General features: G+C 36.7%; 2 protein-coding genes and 1 long non-coding RNA gene across 4 annotated transcripts; 1 reads left to right on the top strand and 2 right to left on the bottom strand.

Annotated features, from left to right (window-relative positions):
- Window positions 1-2,364: 2,364 nt before the first annotated feature.
- mat2al (methionine adenosyltransferase II, alpha-like) lies at window positions 2,365-10,653 on the top strand. 2 transcript variants are annotated; one of them, XM_077243254.1, is made up of 9 exons: window positions 2,365-2,573; window positions 2,859-2,936; window positions 3,118-3,240; window positions 5,783-5,895; window positions 6,579-6,722; window positions 6,855-7,073; window positions 7,347-7,529; window positions 9,196-9,329; window positions 10,198-10,653. In XM_077243254.1, the coding sequence occupies exons 1-9, from the start codon at window positions 2,498-2,500 to the stop codon at window positions 10,298-10,300; spliced, it is 1,173 nt and encodes a 390-aa protein (XP_077099369.1). In that variant the 5' UTR covers window positions 2,365-2,497; the 3' UTR covers window positions 10,301-10,653. The 2 variants fall into 2 exon arrangements, with proteins under 2 accessions (XP_077099369.1, XP_077099370.1); XM_077243255.1 differs by having other exon boundaries at window positions 2,450-2,573; window positions 2,876-2,936.
- A 114-nt stretch (window positions 10,654-10,767) lies between these two features.
- lyrm7 (LYR motif containing 7) lies at window positions 10,768-12,779 on the bottom strand. The gene is made up of 5 exons (XM_077243256.1): window positions 12,708-12,779; window positions 12,442-12,514; window positions 12,118-12,188; window positions 11,529-11,610; window positions 10,768-11,082 (listed from the first exon to the last, which is right to left on the bottom strand). The coding sequence occupies exons 1-5, from the start codon at window positions 12,726-12,728 to the stop codon at window positions 11,012-11,014; spliced, it is 318 nt and encodes a 105-aa protein (XP_077099371.1). The 5' UTR covers window positions 12,729-12,779; the 3' UTR covers window positions 10,768-11,011.
- A 552-nt stretch (window positions 12,780-13,331) lies between these two features.
- LOC143749571 (uncharacterized) lies at window positions 13,332-13,850 on the bottom strand. Its single transcript, XR_013207032.1, has 2 exons — window positions 13,686-13,850; window positions 13,332-13,455 (listed from the first exon to the last, which is right to left on the bottom strand). It is a non-coding gene; the product is annotated as an uncharacterized LOC143749571 (long non-coding RNA).
- Between the last annotated feature and the right edge of the window lie 3,821 nt (window positions 13,851-17,671).

The following is a 17,671-nucleotide window of genomic DNA, read 5'->3' as shown; positions in this document are numbered from 1 at the left end:
AAAAAAGGAAGTTACATCTGAGGTGCACAGCCACTAGAGCGATTTATGTATTCCCTTACATTCAGTTATGCCTTAGCAAGTTTTTTTCCTCTAGAAATGTAAGAAAGCCTGCTTATTATAGGGCTAGACCCACTATAGTAATAAACTAATACAATAAGCAAAATAAGAGGCTGCATATTCCTGATTTGTATTTGTTTACAGTAACTGTGAGTACTTTTGGTTTTAATGTATCAAAAGCAGCTTCAGTTGTTGATAGATTTATAAGCTTTCTTTGGGACTTTAACCTTAGCAGATGACTTGGCTTCATTGTTAAATATTAAACAAGTAATAATTTTGGCCTGCTGTGTTTTCTATCAAGAAAACCGTATGGATTAATTAACAGAAAACAAGACACTGTACAAATAAGTTGTCATATATCTTTTTGTGACATTAAGTTTGTTATAATAATAATAATAATAATAATAATAATAATAATAATAATAATAATAATAATAATAAAAAATTATAATAATACTTTTCAAAGGTTTAGAGTCGGTAAGATTTTTAAATGTTTTTGAAAGGAATTTAAAGCTCATTTACTTGATTTAAAATACAGTAAAACCAATAATATTGCAAAATATAATTTTTTATTTTTTTTTATTGTAAAAATGTAAATCTTATACAGACATATATGATATGATTTAATAGGATGGCCTATATTTGATTGCTTATTAATTACCTTTATTATCTACAGTAATTTTGAATCCTACGATATATCTATATCTATATATCTATATCTATATATCTATATCTATATCTATATCTATATCTATATATATATATATATACACACACAGTATCTCACAAAAGTGAGTACACCCCTCACAAATTTCAGCAAACATTTTAGTATATCTTCTCAAGGGACAATACTATGAAACTGTGATATATTTTTACAGTTGTCAATGTGCTGCTTGTATACTGTCCTCTGAAAATAACTCAACATACAGCCATTATTATCAAAATAGCTGGTGTACTCACTTTTGTGAGATACTGTATATATATATATATATATATATATATATATATATATATATATATATATATATATATATATATATATATATCGCTTTGTTTAATGTTAACATAATTCAGTAGTCTGTTATTATATTTGCTTGAGAAAAAATGCCATTTGTATTCTGCATTTTTCTGTTGCAGAAACATTTTTGTTGTGTACAAATTGTAGTTTCATATTAGCAGAGCATTTAGTTGCAGCATAGTTACAATTACATGGCATTTCTTAAATATTTTTTATTTTGCATCAAATTCATACCAAAAAAAATGTAATGTTATACTCTTGCTTTTTACTTGGCTATGTGACCTCTGAGGAATAAAAAAGTAATCAGATTACATTACTTTCATTTTGAGGTGCTTGGATTAGATTACTGGATTCCTTTTTATGAAGTAATTTTTTGCAGTAACAGCATAGGGGCCTACATTTTTAAAGTTAGCCTAGTCTCCCAACTCTGGCATTACAATAGCATTGTTTAGTTTTACAATTAGTGGACAAACTTTAGGATTTGTTGGACAAATATTATTATTATTGTAATATTAGATTATATGCAAATGATGTTGTCAAACGTCAGATGCACAAAACATAATCGTATATGAATGAAGGGTATCTTCACCTTTTTTTTTCAGGTGCCACGCAAACGCTTTTTAAGCGTGTATGGCAGTGGTTATGCATTAATGTTGCTTATCTTTGCGTGATGTTTTCCTCCCCCTTGACCCCGCGAGCTGAGGCTCATAAAGCCGAATCCTCCATTAGGACACAGTTGGACGTTATCGGTCTTATTTAGAAATGTATTGACTAAAAGCTGAAATTAACTCTTAAATATCTGAATTAAAATGATTGGTACATGACATACAAATAGAAATATGCCCCAGAAATCTATATAAAATTCTAAAATAAATCCATATCCTGTAATCACAAATGACTGTGATTGGTCTAATCTGATCAGCGCTGAGAAAAGTAACAGGCAAAGTCTGACAAACCGTTATCACACTACTATGAAGAGTTCAAATAGGACAGTTATTGATTTACAAACATTAATCATATAACCTGACCATCAATTAGAGATAATGTCAGGCCTGCTAACACCCATCCCATTTAGTGACTGTTCACTACAAAGGACACTAACCGCTTGAATGGTCTACGGGTCAACGAATGTGTGGACTTCAGTAGAGAATCACTATTTGTTTCCTCTACCGTTCGCTTTAAGAACTGCATAAAGTCAAATCGGTTATCATTTGGCATAAGGACGCTTTAATTATAGGACGTTTTATGTTCGTGACGTCTATAATTGTGCCGTTTGATGACAGAGGTCTATTGTGATTGGCTGAAGAAAAGCCAACTCTAAAGCCACGCCCATTAAAGTTCTTCATATTTAATTCAGCTTCAGACCAGTAGTAATTTTAGTTGCTGTGATAAAGCTGTAGTTTTGTTCAGTCTACATTCACCATGAATCCATTTGGTAGTAAGAAATCAGGAAAAACTTTCCTTTTCACATCTGAGTCTGTTGGAGAAGGACATTCGGGTAAATATGAAACATGCTTGATGCATAACATGCTGACATGCGCAGCTATTACCGTCAGTGAACATTAAATGTATACTGTAGCATTACTTACATTATAATGTCGTTGTATTATGCAATATATTGGTTTTAATGGGCAGAATCGCAATACGCAAGTTAACGCAACATGTCTGTACATGCCACATTAGTCATAAACAGTCGTATTTTTGAGACATGTTAATGATCAATAAATTATCAGTAAATAATTCGCATATAATGCAGCTGAACTCCTGTGTTTGTTACTGACAGATAAAATGTGTGATCAGATTAGTGATGCTGTTCTGGACGCTTTCCTGACTCAGGACCCGGACTCTAAAGTGGCCTGTGGTAATGATCACATTCATCACTTTTCAAATCATCACCAACCAAAAATGTTGACTAAGAAATGCTTGGTTTTACAAACATGAATTTTAGACACTTTAAGGGTGTTTAGCTGGACACACACATAGACATTCTCATTCCCTTTTATGGCATCTTTACATAAAGTCTTGTCTAATTTCTGGACCAGAGTGTGTGTCCAAGACCGGCATGATCCTCCTGTGTGGTGAAGTGACTTCCAAGGCTGTCGTGGATCTTCAGAAAGTGGTTAGAGACACTGTCAAGAGTATCGGATATGACGACTCATCAAAGGGTATGTGTACACTCAAACACACACCTATATACAGAGCTGATTCTGACCCCCCCCCCCCGGGGCCGTCCTAACTGACCCACGAGCCGTGTAAACCATTAGCCATTGCCCCACAGTCACACCTCACACCCCAGTGCTCCCACTACAATCCTCCCTCCTTAAACTAGTACTAATGAAAATGTAATTCCTGATATCAGAAATAGACATATTTTATATTAATTCACATTTTATATTGTACAAATTTAATTATTGATATCAAAAATGCATCCTGTGAATGAATAAAAGCTAAAATGGCTTGCCATAGCATGTCACTGTGTTTTAAATGATAAAAGCAATACTTGATTTGTTATTATTTACTGAGGGATGTGCACCCATATTGACCAGTATGTCCAGCCAATCAACATTTTAAATGCAATATAGCCTATAAATCAATAGTCAATGTCAATACATTGCTTTCCATCTTGCTTTATTGCGGAGTTGTAACTTAACTGACTTGTGGACTACTAGATATTCATTGTCTTGTTTTAAATGTATGTGCGCCTATAATGAGGAGTGCCTTCACGCCCATACTGTACTGGTCCCACAGATGTTTTGCTGGAAAGTGCGCATGTCATTTCGTGTACGCGCATATGAACGTATGTTAACGCGCGACACGGTTATCTTTTCAAATCTGCAGTTTATAAACAAACAGAGTTGCCCATTGTCGTTTATCAAACGTAATAAATAGTTGTATTTCACTCTCACTTTTTTTTGTCTGGCACAAAGTCACAGAACACAGCCCTTGACGTGGGACTAAGATCAAAAAATGCACTGGCCAGCTAGGTTAGACAGACAGACAGACTAGAGAGAGATCCTCATCAACTTAACTTTACTGTTCTCTGCTGACGTCACACTTGGACACAAGAGAGAACACAAGTCTCCCTGATTGCTGTTCCCGCAATTCACTCTCATGGTGTTTTTTTCTCTCTTTTCGTGACCAGAAGGATAGTCCGCTTAATTTTCTCATCAATGTTGAAAACTTTGATTGACGCGCTGTGACACAATGGGGAGGCGGGACCTTGAGTAATTTGCAGGGCCCAGGGCCTTGCGTAGTGTGCGTATAGGGCGGATCGGCTCTGCCTATATAAACATATAAACAGTAATATTGTGAAATATTATTACAATTAGCAAAGTCAGCAGCCATTTCTCCACTCTTTAGTCAGCATGAAGTGGAAGTTGCTATTTTTTTCCTCTTGTGACGAAACGGCTTCTGGAAGAAGAACAAATGTGGGCGGGGCTTGATGTTGTCTGTGGGGAATTGATTGGATGGTTGTGGTTTGCTATTGGTGGATCTCATGTGAGTGTCAGGTTATTGCCCCGCCCTCATCATCTGAGAAGAGAAGAGCTGCAAGAGGGAGGGGAAGTTATTCTGATTCAAGATTATGAGGAATAAACAGTGCAGTATTCCATTTCAAGACTTTAATATCACATGATCCTTCAGAAATCATTCTAATATACTGCTTCAGAAACATGTCTGATTATTATCGATGTTGACAACAGTTGTGCTGCTTCATATTTTTGTATCGCCATATTTATTTAAAGTCCCCATGAAATCAAAATCGAAGTTTTTTGGCTTTTAGTATGAATATGTCAGTCTTACTGTTATCTATAAGCTAGTGTGCTCCAAAACAAAGACACAATTCGCATTTAGAAGATATAAGCATTCAAAACGTACAGTCTCTCACTTCCGCTAATATGGATCAATGATTTTGATGACATCACTCTGCACTTAAGCTTCTCATCACATTTTCTGTCCAATCAAATGCTCTCTAGTATCTGAAGCTCCGCCCCCAACCTTATGAATAGACTCTGAAGCTGCGGCTGAAATCGGTCACTTGTTCACATATTTACTATTTTCTCCATGGTGAATGGCAGATAATGCACTATATAGGGGATAGGGAGTGATTCAGACAGTGTAAATATGTTTTCCATCAGGGCGAATGAAGTCAGGTTTCATGTTAGTGTCATGTGAACCGCCGCAGCTCCGCTCCAGAGACACGATACACAGAGCGGATCATATGATTGAGTTGACGCAGACCAGAAAACATATCAGAACCATTTGAATTCTGCAGAATGCTGTATTTTAAAGCGATATGGTGGAGATAAGGAGGAGAAACGGTTAAAGATTAGGAGGAAACTGAAGCTTTACTGAGCTCAATGGCTCTGGCTGAGCTGTGATATAAACCAAACGCTATTGGCTATTTTTAAAAAGGGGAGGAGCTGTTCGATATGCCCCGCCCTGTCTTCCTGTTTTAGCGGAAATTATGTTAACAGATTGAATAATGCTGCGCGTTTCAAGACACATGGGGTTGACTCTCTTTTGGAGCCTGTCTCTAGCGGCCAATCGATGAATTGCAGTTTAAGTCACTTCCTTGTTGGATTCACGCGAGAAACCGGAAGGTTTCCCTTCCGGGGAATGTCCCTTCAAGATGTCAAGATGTCCCTTGAGGGGCTCCGTAGATTAAGTATGTTTACAAATAATATGATTGTCATGTGATCTCTCCAGGTTTTGACTACAAGACGTGTAACGTGCTGGTGTCCCTGCAGCCTCAGTGCGCTGAGATCAGTGACTGTGTGTTTGAAGGCAGAGACACAGAGGACATCGGCGCTGGGGATCAGGTCAGATCTTGATCACTTATAAACATGAGAAAAGTGTCCTGTGACTCTAGGCAGGGAAATAGCATAATGGTAAATTGCATAAAGCATAAATATTTGTCGCCCCCCCCCCCCCCCCCAATTTTTTATGGATATTATCATTATTTTTTTGTCTTTTTTGGAAGAAGAAGAATAAACACAACAATATCAATGACAGCATTTTCAACCTAAAATCATGAATGCATAAAGAACACTAGTAGTATAAAAAGTCAACAACAAATAAATGGATCCCAAATAATTATATTGTATAATAATTATTATGCTATAATGAAACAAATCATAAAATAATATAATTAAAAATAATAATAATAATATTGTAATAATAATAATAATAATAATAAAAAATAATTTATAATTAATATAATACAAAAATAAGGGAATAAATAATAAGGAAATAGCATAATGGTAAATTGCATAACGCATAAATATTTGTCCCCCAATTTTTTATGGATATACTCAGGGCATGTAATATAAAACATTTAATGAAAATAATATAATATTACTAAAATATATATATATATAATATAATAATATAACATTTATATTATTATATAAAATAATATAATAAAATAAATGTTAGATTTTTTTTATCAATTGTATCTTGAATAGAGAAATGCAATAATGAATGTTGTGTGATTCCTCACCAGGGTTTAATGTTTGGCTACGCCACTGATGAAACAGAGGAGTGTATGCCGCTCACCATCCTACTAGCTCACAAACTCAACGCCAAAATGAAGGAGCTTTCAAAGACCGGAGTTTGTCCTTGGATTCGTCCAGATTCAAAAACACAGGTGAAAGGTCTCTTTGAAATGATAGGGGTTTAAGGAAGTAAACAACTAATATCCTGCACTCGGTTATCTCTGTAAACTAATAGTTCAAACACAGCCGACAATGCTGATGGTTTCAATTATTAACAAGTGCAGGTGACTGTGGAGTATCGGGACAACATGGGTGCCATGGAGCCTGTTCGGATTCATACGCTCGTCATCTCAGTTCAGCACAGTCCTGACATCACGCTGGAAGATATTCGGCTCAATCTGATGGAGAAAGTTGTAAAGACGGTCATCCCTGCCAAATATCTGGACGACAAGACAATTTATCACCTGCTGCCCAGTGGGAAGTTCCTCGAAGGTGGTCCTCAAGTAAGCACACTAGTGATGTTTGCTAAAGCAAGGGTTAGTAATGACTCCTAGTGCGTCAAAAGTCCTAGGGTCTTGGACTCTGATGAACACTCAATTTAAAAAAAAAGTTTCAGGTCAAAATGACCCAAGGGAAGGATGAGGGTTACATTTTAAATGTTTTAATAATCTGCTGTTGTGCTTTAAATAAGTACACATATTTTGATATGCAAGTACTATTTTAGATGTATGCTTAATTTTACTGGTTTTTCACAAGTAAATGCTGCTTTTTTTTAGGGCGATGCTGGTCTCACTGGCAGAAAGATCATCGTGGACACCTATGGAGGATGGGGAGGCCATGGCGGAGGAGCCTTCTCTGGGAAAGATTACTCTAAAGTGGACCGTTCGGGTGCGTACGCGGCCCGCTGGGTGGCCAAATCACTCGTCAAGGCCAAACTGTGTCGGAGAGTTTTGGTTCAGGTAACACTTCTGTCTGGTATCAGGTGTCAGTTTAGTAGGATTATGCACTGTATGTGTATATGGTATAAGTATTATGTAAGGACTAATTGACGATGGGCCGTTGAATTATTGGAAAATAAAATTGGTTTTAACCTGGACGCAAAACGGAGTGAATTATTCCACTTATACTACAGTTACCACACCACGCGACATTGTTCAGATTATGTATTTCAAGACATTTGTCAGGTTTTTGTCCTAAACGCTCTTGTGTGAAGGACTACTTTCTTACGCATCTCATCCCACGCCTCCGTTGCTAAATCCAAAACGTCATTTTAGAGCTTCAGCCATTGATAGCAGACTAATTCAGTTATTAATGCAGTTATTAGAGAGAGAGAGAGAGAGAGAGAGAATTACCTCAGTCTGGTGCGTCTCTCAACAGTGTTGGGCAACAACGTCTCTACTAATAGCAAAACTGTGTAAACTTGCACTCAATCGGCCCAAGGTCCGGCATCGACCAGCACGGAAGGTCTTTACGTGTTACTGTCTTTTCTCGCGGCAAAGTATTTTTGATTAAATGCAATACATTTTTTCATATGTATTCTCTCATTATTTCATCTGACTCCATGAATGAAAAGGTTTTAATGATATCTGTGCATCATTAAGTGTGAGCGAATGTTTGACTATTCTTTTTAAACTCTTGAATGAAAATAATGTCAAAGTCAATTAGAATAATCAAATGTAATAATTTATTATGTCAGGTAGATGTATCATGCCAATTTCATAATCAGTTCAAATATAATCAATCCAATAACATCAAATGCTCTCGAATAAGGAGAAAAGATGCAAACACGACATTAAGAAATACATGAAGTTGAGAGTAACGGCGGCTCTCAACATGCACGGGCTGATCTGAGGTACAGAAAAGGCCCCGAACCCGGGCTCAGACATTTCATTATATACCAGAAACTTCTTTCACATGGGAACATGTGCTAACAATGGATATTTGCAACGGAGGTTACACCTTTCGGTGGTAGGAGACCACATTCCTTTGTGTGTCAGTTATCTCTAAACTCTTAAATACCTTACTACCTGTTGTTTTACTTATTTGGGAATGAGACACTTGTACCAGTCACCCTGAGACATTTCGAATGATACTAAATATGTATAATACTCAATGATAATTATTCACACTAAACCATGTATATTTTGGATGAATTTCAGGTGATCTCACCACGAGGGAGAGAGAGTGGAGTTAGAGGGAAAGAGATGTAGATTACAATGATTCTGAGGTGAGACTTACGTCTCGAATGGTGTTCAAGAGTGAGTACAAATGGTAATTTCCTTTGTTTTCTCAGAGAGTAGCCCTCTCTTACAGTTCTTCCAGTCTTACAACTGTAAGTTTATCTGCTTCAAGAACAGTGCCGTTATTTCCTCGCACGTTTACTTGACTGACAGGACAGCTGTTTCGGTGGTTGCCTAGCAACATACAAAACGCAGCGCACTGATCGTTCTGTGTGATCGGGGCCAAAAAAAGGCAGTGCTGTGCGCCTCGCGTTTTCGAACCTGAAAAATGCGTTCGTTGGGATCGGGGCCTCAGTCGCCACAGTAAAAGATGAGTGATGAAATGATGAATGAAGAAGAAATGATATGCAAGGCTGTATCGTTAAAATTGTATTTTTTGTTATAGATCTCGTATGCGATTGGCATTAGTCAACCTTTGTCGGTGTCTGTCTTTCATTACGGCACATCGACGAGAGATGAGGACGAGCTTTTAGAGATCGTTCAGAAAAACTTTGACCTGAGGCCTGGGGTCATTGTCAAGTAAGTGTACACATATAGTGTAGCAGGGCTGGGTAGATTACTTACTAATTCTAGTCAGTTACTGATTCCAAGTCACATGACAACAATTCCATGTATGGCCTAAAACATCATCTTTGCAGGAATGTAATTTGAAGATTGTGCAAAGTAACATTTATTTTGAACAACACTGAAAATTAATTGCAGACAAGCCATGACATACGCTATATGAACAGAAGTATTGGGACACACCTCTTAATTCCTGAATTCAGGTTTTTCAATCAGACACATTGCCACAGGTGTATAAACTGAGCCCTGACCTCAACCGCATCCAACACTTTGGGATGAACTGGAACGGATGTTTTGAGCCAGGTCTTTTCATCCAACATCAGTGCCTTACCTCACAAACGCTTTACTGGATGAATTCCCACAGAAAAAAAAGTTCCCACAGAAACACTCCAAAATCTTAAAAAAACATTCCTCCCAGAAGAGTGAAGATGTTATAGCTGCGGCTCCATATTAATGTCTTGTATGTAAATGTGATGTCATTACAGTCCCTGTTGGTGTAATGGTCAGGTGTCACAATACTTTTGTCCATATATAGTGTATCTATGGGTCCAGTATGGACGCATCACATGACTAAACATGCGTCATTATTTTTTAGTACCTCATTTTTCACAGTCCACACTATAATGCAAAAATGTCATTTTCAAATTTATCCACTTTGGAGAACGTCTTCAAAAAAAAGTTTTCACTGGACAAAAACACTGTCAGTGTGAACAGTGAACAGCAAAAATATCGTAAAAAATGTGTTTTCAAATGTATCCGGATTAGTGTAGTCGTGGACTCGGATTTATGGCAATTTTGACACTGAATTAATTCCCCCTTACAGGGAGCTTGATCTGAAGAAACCCATCTACCAGAAAACCGCCTGCTATGGACACTTCGGACGAGACGGATTCCCTTGGGAAAAGCCCAAGAAACTCGTCTTCTGATGTGAAAGAATTACAAGTCTCAACATTCCTTTCAATGGTTAACGATTCTGATTGTTTTTGTGCTAATGAACCTTTCAAATGCTTCACTGTGATCAAGACTTTATAAATTATCTGATTTATAAAGACATGTTTTCATATTCAAGACAGTAAATTAAAATGGAGCATCATTTTTATGAATTAATAGAATTTAGTTAGTTAATGAATTATGTGGAAAATGTGATTTTTAAAAAAAGAAATATTACTAAATCTTATAAAACCCCATTAATGGCACCTTTATTATTAGTTACTACATAATTCCCCTGTATATCAAATCAATTATCAATTAATAAACACTTCTTTCATGTTTACCAGCACCAGTGTCTACTCATTTCAAAGAGTATTCAAAATATATTACCACTTATTTTTTTGGTTTTACTAAAAAATGTGTGTATATCTGTCCTGTACCTAAAGAAGGAAATGCAATAATCTTGAAACAGACATTTTATTCAACACTCAGCTTAACAAACAATATTTACAAAATGGCATTTCATTGCATTTAATTCAAAACCATCACATCAGCTTTGAACAAGCATATAAGTTATTATAGTTATGTCATTATGGCTGTAATGATTACTGGATCATCCGCATTAATGTGTTTCCGTGTCCTATATCAGAGACATGCCTTGGTGTTTGTGGCGTATGAGAAAAACTGAAGAGAAGTGATTGTTTTCATCATGTCTTTTTCCTGGGTGTATCACAGTACGGCACATTTTCCAGCAGGAGACTCTCGCGGGGCCGTAACACTGCAAAACATAAGCAACGATCATTAGCCTGAGAAAATTAAAATTTGAATGTCAAAATTAGGATGCATCTTACAAAACTCAAGATGTTTAGTCATATTTCAACCTCAAATTAATTAAAATGTTGTTCTTATCACTCCAATGTAAAAACAAGAAATCAGATATATAATATAATATAACAAATCAACTTACGAAAAATGTATACGATTGAAATGATGTTGATAAATATAAATAATATTTAAATATTTGTTGTACTGTCTGAATACATGCCGATTTAAAATTACTTCTTTAATAAGGTAATGACTCAATCAGAAAACTTATTTTGGGAGGATATGGTTAGTTTTCATGGAAATTCCACCATGCAAAAAATACTGATTATTTGTCTATTTATATGGGTTGAAATGTGACCTGAACATGTTTTTGAGATTCACCCAAATGCAATCACTCACAGATTCTGTTTTCCTCCACATGCTCAACCTGGATCACAGTTTCACGGAGGATGGTCTCAACTGATCGGGCCATTTTAAGCATCTGAGAAGAAAGATAAGTTTGTATTAAATATCAAACTTAGTGATTCTGCAGCCTCAGACCGAGTGACAGTTTAATATCTATCTATGAGATAAAATGTAAAGGAAACTAAAACTTTTTTTATTTAACAATGCAACATTATTTTTGTTTAGTAGAAAGGCCTACTAAAATAACTAAAACTAACTACAAAGACATAAAAAAAACTAAGAAAAACAAGAAAACTACTAAAACTATAAAATAAAAAGAAAATATAAAAGGAACAGTAACACACAATGTACAATAAGGTTTCATTTGTCAACATTAGTTAACATGAACTAACAATGAAAAGTAGGTCATGATTAATCTCAGCATTTACTAATAGATGTTAAAGATCAAATGTTGTCTGTTAATATTAGTCAATGCACTGTGAACTAACTTGAACAAAGTTTAGTAAAAGCTGTACAAATAGTTTGCTCATTGTTACCCAAATAACATTTGATTCAACATTTGGCTCTCGTGTTATTTATTTACCTCGTTAATATTTTCTTCTGATGCTTCATTCTTGTTCCTTTTGAATTCTTCATTGATTTTGATCCTGGCAGCTTCAGGTCCATATGGAAAAACCGTGTATCAGACTTTTATATAATATATTTAGCCTACTGAAATACACATTTTAAATTATTTATTATTCAGAACGTAACGATTGAAAAACAGTCAAAGACGGGGCAGGAATTACAATTTAACATATAATAATAAAATTGATAAACATTGATAAAAACTGTCAGTGTAACACGTTAGGCATGTAACGTTAGAGCAGCATGAGTTCTTGGTGTGTGTGAATGTGTTCAGTGATACCCGTCAGAGCTCTGCCGTCATCTTTAAACACATCTCTTCTTGTTCTGTGCAGATCTTTGAACACCCGCAACACCTTTTAATAGAAAGATTAAACATTTTTTTAATTGTATCAATTTAATAACAGCAGCGTTTGAGTTTGCTAACAAACACAGCAGATACAATGTGTTAAATAAATAAAAATATAATAAAGAAACTAAAAGAAAACATCTCATATATAATAAAGAATCAAGCAAACATCAATATTGTAAATGTTTGTTGTTTCTCACCTTCAAGCGCGTCCCCATCATGCGCGAGTCTCGCTCTTCTGGCAGTATTCGTGCACAGCGCGTGCACAGCGCCCCTGCTGGACCGGAAGACGCGCGCACACGACACGAACATCAGAATTACATCGAAAGAGACGTGTTTTTGATTAACGTATATTTACTATAAATTAAGGTAAATGCTCATTTTAAAAATTTTGCTCTTACAATGTTACTATGAGGGTTGAAGGAGCTTAATATTATCATCAGCACCGTATAGTTCATCCTCAGCTATCTGCGTTTTTTTTATTTATTGGTAAGAACTTAATTGTTTCTGCCTATTTTAAGATTAATCTTTTGATTATATTTTTTCCCAAAGGATTTCCGTAGAACAAAACAAACACTTCTACAATATTGTTATTATACCTAGTTTCAACCTATTTTCTAGTGTGTTAATTGAACAAAGTCGTAAAGATCTGCAGAACATAAGCTTCGACATTGGCCAACATTTCCATTTTTTTTGGACCGCTAGTCTTCCTGTGGACACAACACTTAACATACATTTTATTTTTATTTTAAATTAAAAATAAATAAATAAATAAAACCTCTCAACAACGAATCAGAGTCCAGAAACAACACACCACAGAAATATTATTTATCTATGAAATTTATTGAATTGAACACAAAAGTACAAGACAGTCAAACACTAGAGGGCAAACGTATTTAATGGTCAAACACAACAGATGTTGAGAGTCTTCCACCACACGAGCCAGGGCTGAAACGAGAGAAGCAGAAGAGAGAAGTTAGAGAAGAAACACTCTCCTCATACTCAGACATGAAAAACACTGAGATCGACCCTCATGCAAGAATAGGTAATCTTTCCCCTGAGTCAGGGTCAGATGGGTAGTGTGTTTAATCATTGGGTCACTTCAGATCCTCAATCACTAAATATAAAGATTAATACAGAGTAAAATCATTCGGCTGAACGGAATAACTGTTCTCTACCTTTTGTTGATAAAGCCCCAGTCCTCTCCTCGCACGTGGACAGGAGGAAATGGGATCTTCTACTTTTTCTGTGATATTATTTCAGCCAGAGCTCTCAGTGACGCGTTACTGCCGCCCGCGGTGGCGCTCGGTATTACTGACACGAGCTTCATGAAGCTCCGAAACCTTTTCAACTCCTTTTTTACCGAATCAGTGATTCGGAGCCTGGCTGAAAATTAACCAGGGCAACAAAAAGGAAACAATGTAATACATTTACACCGTATGTATGGAGGACCAGCTCTACCATATTTAAAAATAAATACAGAAATAAATAAATGCTCAATAAATAAATAAGCATACAATTAATCGCCCCAAAAAATACAATAAACAAATAAATGTAGGTAGAAATTGAATATATATAGTGAGACATAAATGTATATATCTCTTAATAAGCTTCTTTGTTTATTCACCTTTGTAATAATTACCTTATATATTTATGTGTATGTTAGAATATTTTTGTCTGTGTTATTCTTCCTTTGTATTTTTTTACCCTATTTATTTCTTCAATGCTATTTATTTCTGCCTATCGTTTTTACATTTCTGTATACATTTCTGCCTCATTATGCAAATGAGGAGGGGCTGTCTTAGGGGGTCAACTTCTGCCCATTGTTTGGTTAGCATTTTACTGCATCGGTCGAATCTACATGCCACCGGCCACAGTCACAACAAAGATGGCCAACTACGATGAAGTTGTCAGTGAGCTGAGGCATTTAGCAACTGTTTTTGAAAACAATGCTAACGTTATAAGTATTGACTTTATTATTTTTCGTTTGGACGCTCTGACAGAACGTGTGTTTCAGTTAGCGGCACACATGGACACAGATGTCGACAATGTAGTTTTTCAGAATCTGGAGGAAGCGGTCTAGCAGTCTATTAGCAGCTTCCCTAAAGAGGTCGGACACTGAAGTCTGCCTGCTGAGTTTGAAAACAATGCTTCTTCTTCTTCTTCTTCTTCTTCTTCTTCTTCTTCTTCTTCTTCTTCTTCTTCTTCTTCTTCTTCTTCTTCTTTGGATTTTTACGGCAGCTGGCATCCAATGAGTTGCATTACTGCCACTAAACAATGCTTTATGGCGGGGAAAAGCCATGGAGATTCGACCAATGCAGTAAAATGCTAACCAAACAATGGGCAGAAGTTGACCCCTTAAGACACAGCCACTCCTCATTTGCATAATGAGGCAGAAATGCATACAGAAATGTAAAAACGACAGGCAGAAATAAATAGCATTGAAGAAATAAATAGGGTAAAAAAATACAAAGGAAGAATAAAACAGACAAAAATATTATAACATGCACATAAATAAATACTTTAAAAAAATAAGTAATTAATAAATAAAGTTGAAGATTATAACAAACAATAAATAAATAAGGTAATTATTACAAAGATGAATAAATAAAGAAGCTAATTAAAAGAGATATATACATTTATGTCTCACTGTATAATTTAATTTCTACCTACATTTATTTGTTTATTGTATTTTTTGGGGCAATTAATTGTATGCTTATTTATTTATTGAGCATTTATTTATTTCTGTATTTATTTTTAAATATGGTAGAGCTGGTCCTCCATACGTATGAGGCCACAAAAGGCGAATATAAAAATGCAGTTTTCATTGCTTTAGGTTGAACAGAGCTTTGGATAGTTTACATATACTTGTCTATATCAATTTTGAATAAGGTTTTGTGCTAAGCTTTCTTCTCAAGGTTACGTGATTTCAACAAACGAGGCTTTGATACATTAAATCGTTGAAAACTTGTTTCGAAACATTTATTTATGTATGTATGTATTTATTTATTTTATTTTATACCTAACTGTACCCTTATTCTGAATTGTAGCCTATACAATTACCCCCAGTACTTTTATTTATTTATTTCTGTAGTTGTTTTTCTCTTATTCTTGTTCTTTTTTATGTTTTATTTTTGCGTGCATAATTGTTTGTTTAATATTTGCATTTCAATGTGTATAATATTAATGTACAATGTAATAATAATGTAATCGTTGTGTTTCGATTGAATTAGAGTTTTGAAAAGCTTCAACTGAATTATACCTTGGATTCAAACTAGTGAAAAAAAAGAAGAAAAAGTAATATGTGAGTATCAGGAATGAATTTTAGAAGAGTCAGTGCATTCTAACACTTTGAAAGTCCACCTGTGGTTGTTAATATGCCTATGCAGTGTTTTTAATATTCTTTAAGACAAACCATGTTCAAAGGGGTGGTAAAACATGATTCCACTTTTCTAACTTTAGCTAGTGTGTATTGTTGCTGTTTGAGCATAAACAACATCTGCAAAGTTACAGCGCTCAAAGTTCAAAGCAAAGGGAGATATTTGCTTTTAAAAAATTCAGTTTCTAAGGACTACAGCAAACAGACGGTTTTGGACTACACGACATTCCTCCGGAGTTGCTGATGTCAGCATATCCCATTATTTACATAAACCCCTCCTCCGAGAATACTTAATAAGCGGGGCGAGGCCATTTTATATTGCTGTTTTGGAGATGAGTTGTCGCAATGCCATCAAAACACTGCTGTTATTTTCATCCGGATTGCAGCTCCACTTTGTTCAGCCTTCAAATCTTGCTTTCTGTGCTGCACACGGAGGGAAGCTTCCACAATCTTTGCGAGTTCAATGCAGGATTCGTACATCGGCTTGTCCTGAAAGATGGAGCAGTTATTGTTTTTGTAATTCTAAGTACTTGAATACACCTCGTGGTGCAACCTGGACACATTGTCAGTGATACTCCCGGGGTCATAGGGTGTTTCGGGTCTTACATAAGACACCCTCACCCGGGCGACCCAGCCGGGGGTGATCAAGCCCCGACTTGTGTCCAGGTAGCGCTCTACGCCACGCGTCCCCCCTCCTTAACCAGAGCCACCGTGCTGCCTTTTCAGCGGCTTCCAGGATGTTCTTGATGGCTCTTTGCCTGTGCAGTCCGCAAATCCCTAAGAGTCCCAGGACCTGGTGTAGAGACTGGCCTGCGAAGCCCCTACAGCCCACTTCAACAGGCTCACAGCGGGCCTTCCACCCATTCCTCCGACACTCCGCTACCAGATCAGCGTACTTGGCCCTCTTTCTTTCCTGGGCTTCCTCCATTCTATCTTCCCAGGGGACCGTTAGTTCCAGTAACACCACCTGCTTACTTGCTGCGGACATCAAGACCATGTCCGGTCGTAGTGATGTAACTGCAATGGTCTCTGGGAACCTCAATTGAGTCCCCAGGTCCACCAGGAGGTGCCAGTCTCTTGCTGTTGCGAGGACGCCCCCTTGGGTCTTTCTAGGGGGCTGAGGCTTCTCTCCTGCTCGAACAAAGGCAATTGCAGACTTGGTTGGATGATGCTGCTTGCTAATGTTAATGCCAGTGCTGATGGCGTCTGCTACTGCCTTCAGGATCTGGTCATGGCGCCAACGATAACGCCCATCTCCCAAGGCTTCTGAGCAGCAGCTGAGGATATGCTCTAATGATCCCCTTTTCTGGCAGAGTTGGCAAGCAGGTGAGTCCACCAGGCCCCAGGTGAACAGGTTGGCAGGGCTAGGAAGGACATCATACACTGACTGGACCAAGAACTTGAAATGGTGTGGTTCCGCCTTCCAGAGTTCTGCCCAAGTGATCTTACGGCCAGCTGTTTGCTCCCACTTTGTCCAGGCCCCCTGCTTGGACATGCCCACCACTCTGCTGAAGCGAGCTTCCTCAACCTCGGCTCGTACCTCCTCCTGGATAAGTACAATTAGTACAATTAAATTAGTAATAATTAGTAATAATTAGTACAATTAAATAACAGCGTATCTAAAAATTAATGAGAGAACTACAAAAAACAAACCTTTCTGAAACGTTGTTTAACAGCCGTTCTTGCACAGGTTCTGCTCGATCATCTTCACTAACGTTTCCCCGGGTCCGATTAGTTTTATTGACGCCATTGTTTATAATACACCAAAGCACAAACTACCGGTAA

This window comes from Siphateles boraxobius, unplaced genomic scaffold (assembly GCF_051911475.1).
Source record: "Siphateles boraxobius isolate OS27281-9 unplaced genomic scaffold, OSU_SipBor_1 25, whole genome shotgun sequence".
Taxonomy (NCBI): Eukaryota; Metazoa; Chordata; class Actinopteri; order Cypriniformes; family Leuciscidae; genus Siphateles; species Siphateles boraxobius.
This window is presented reverse-complemented; position numbering and strand designations above follow the sequence as displayed.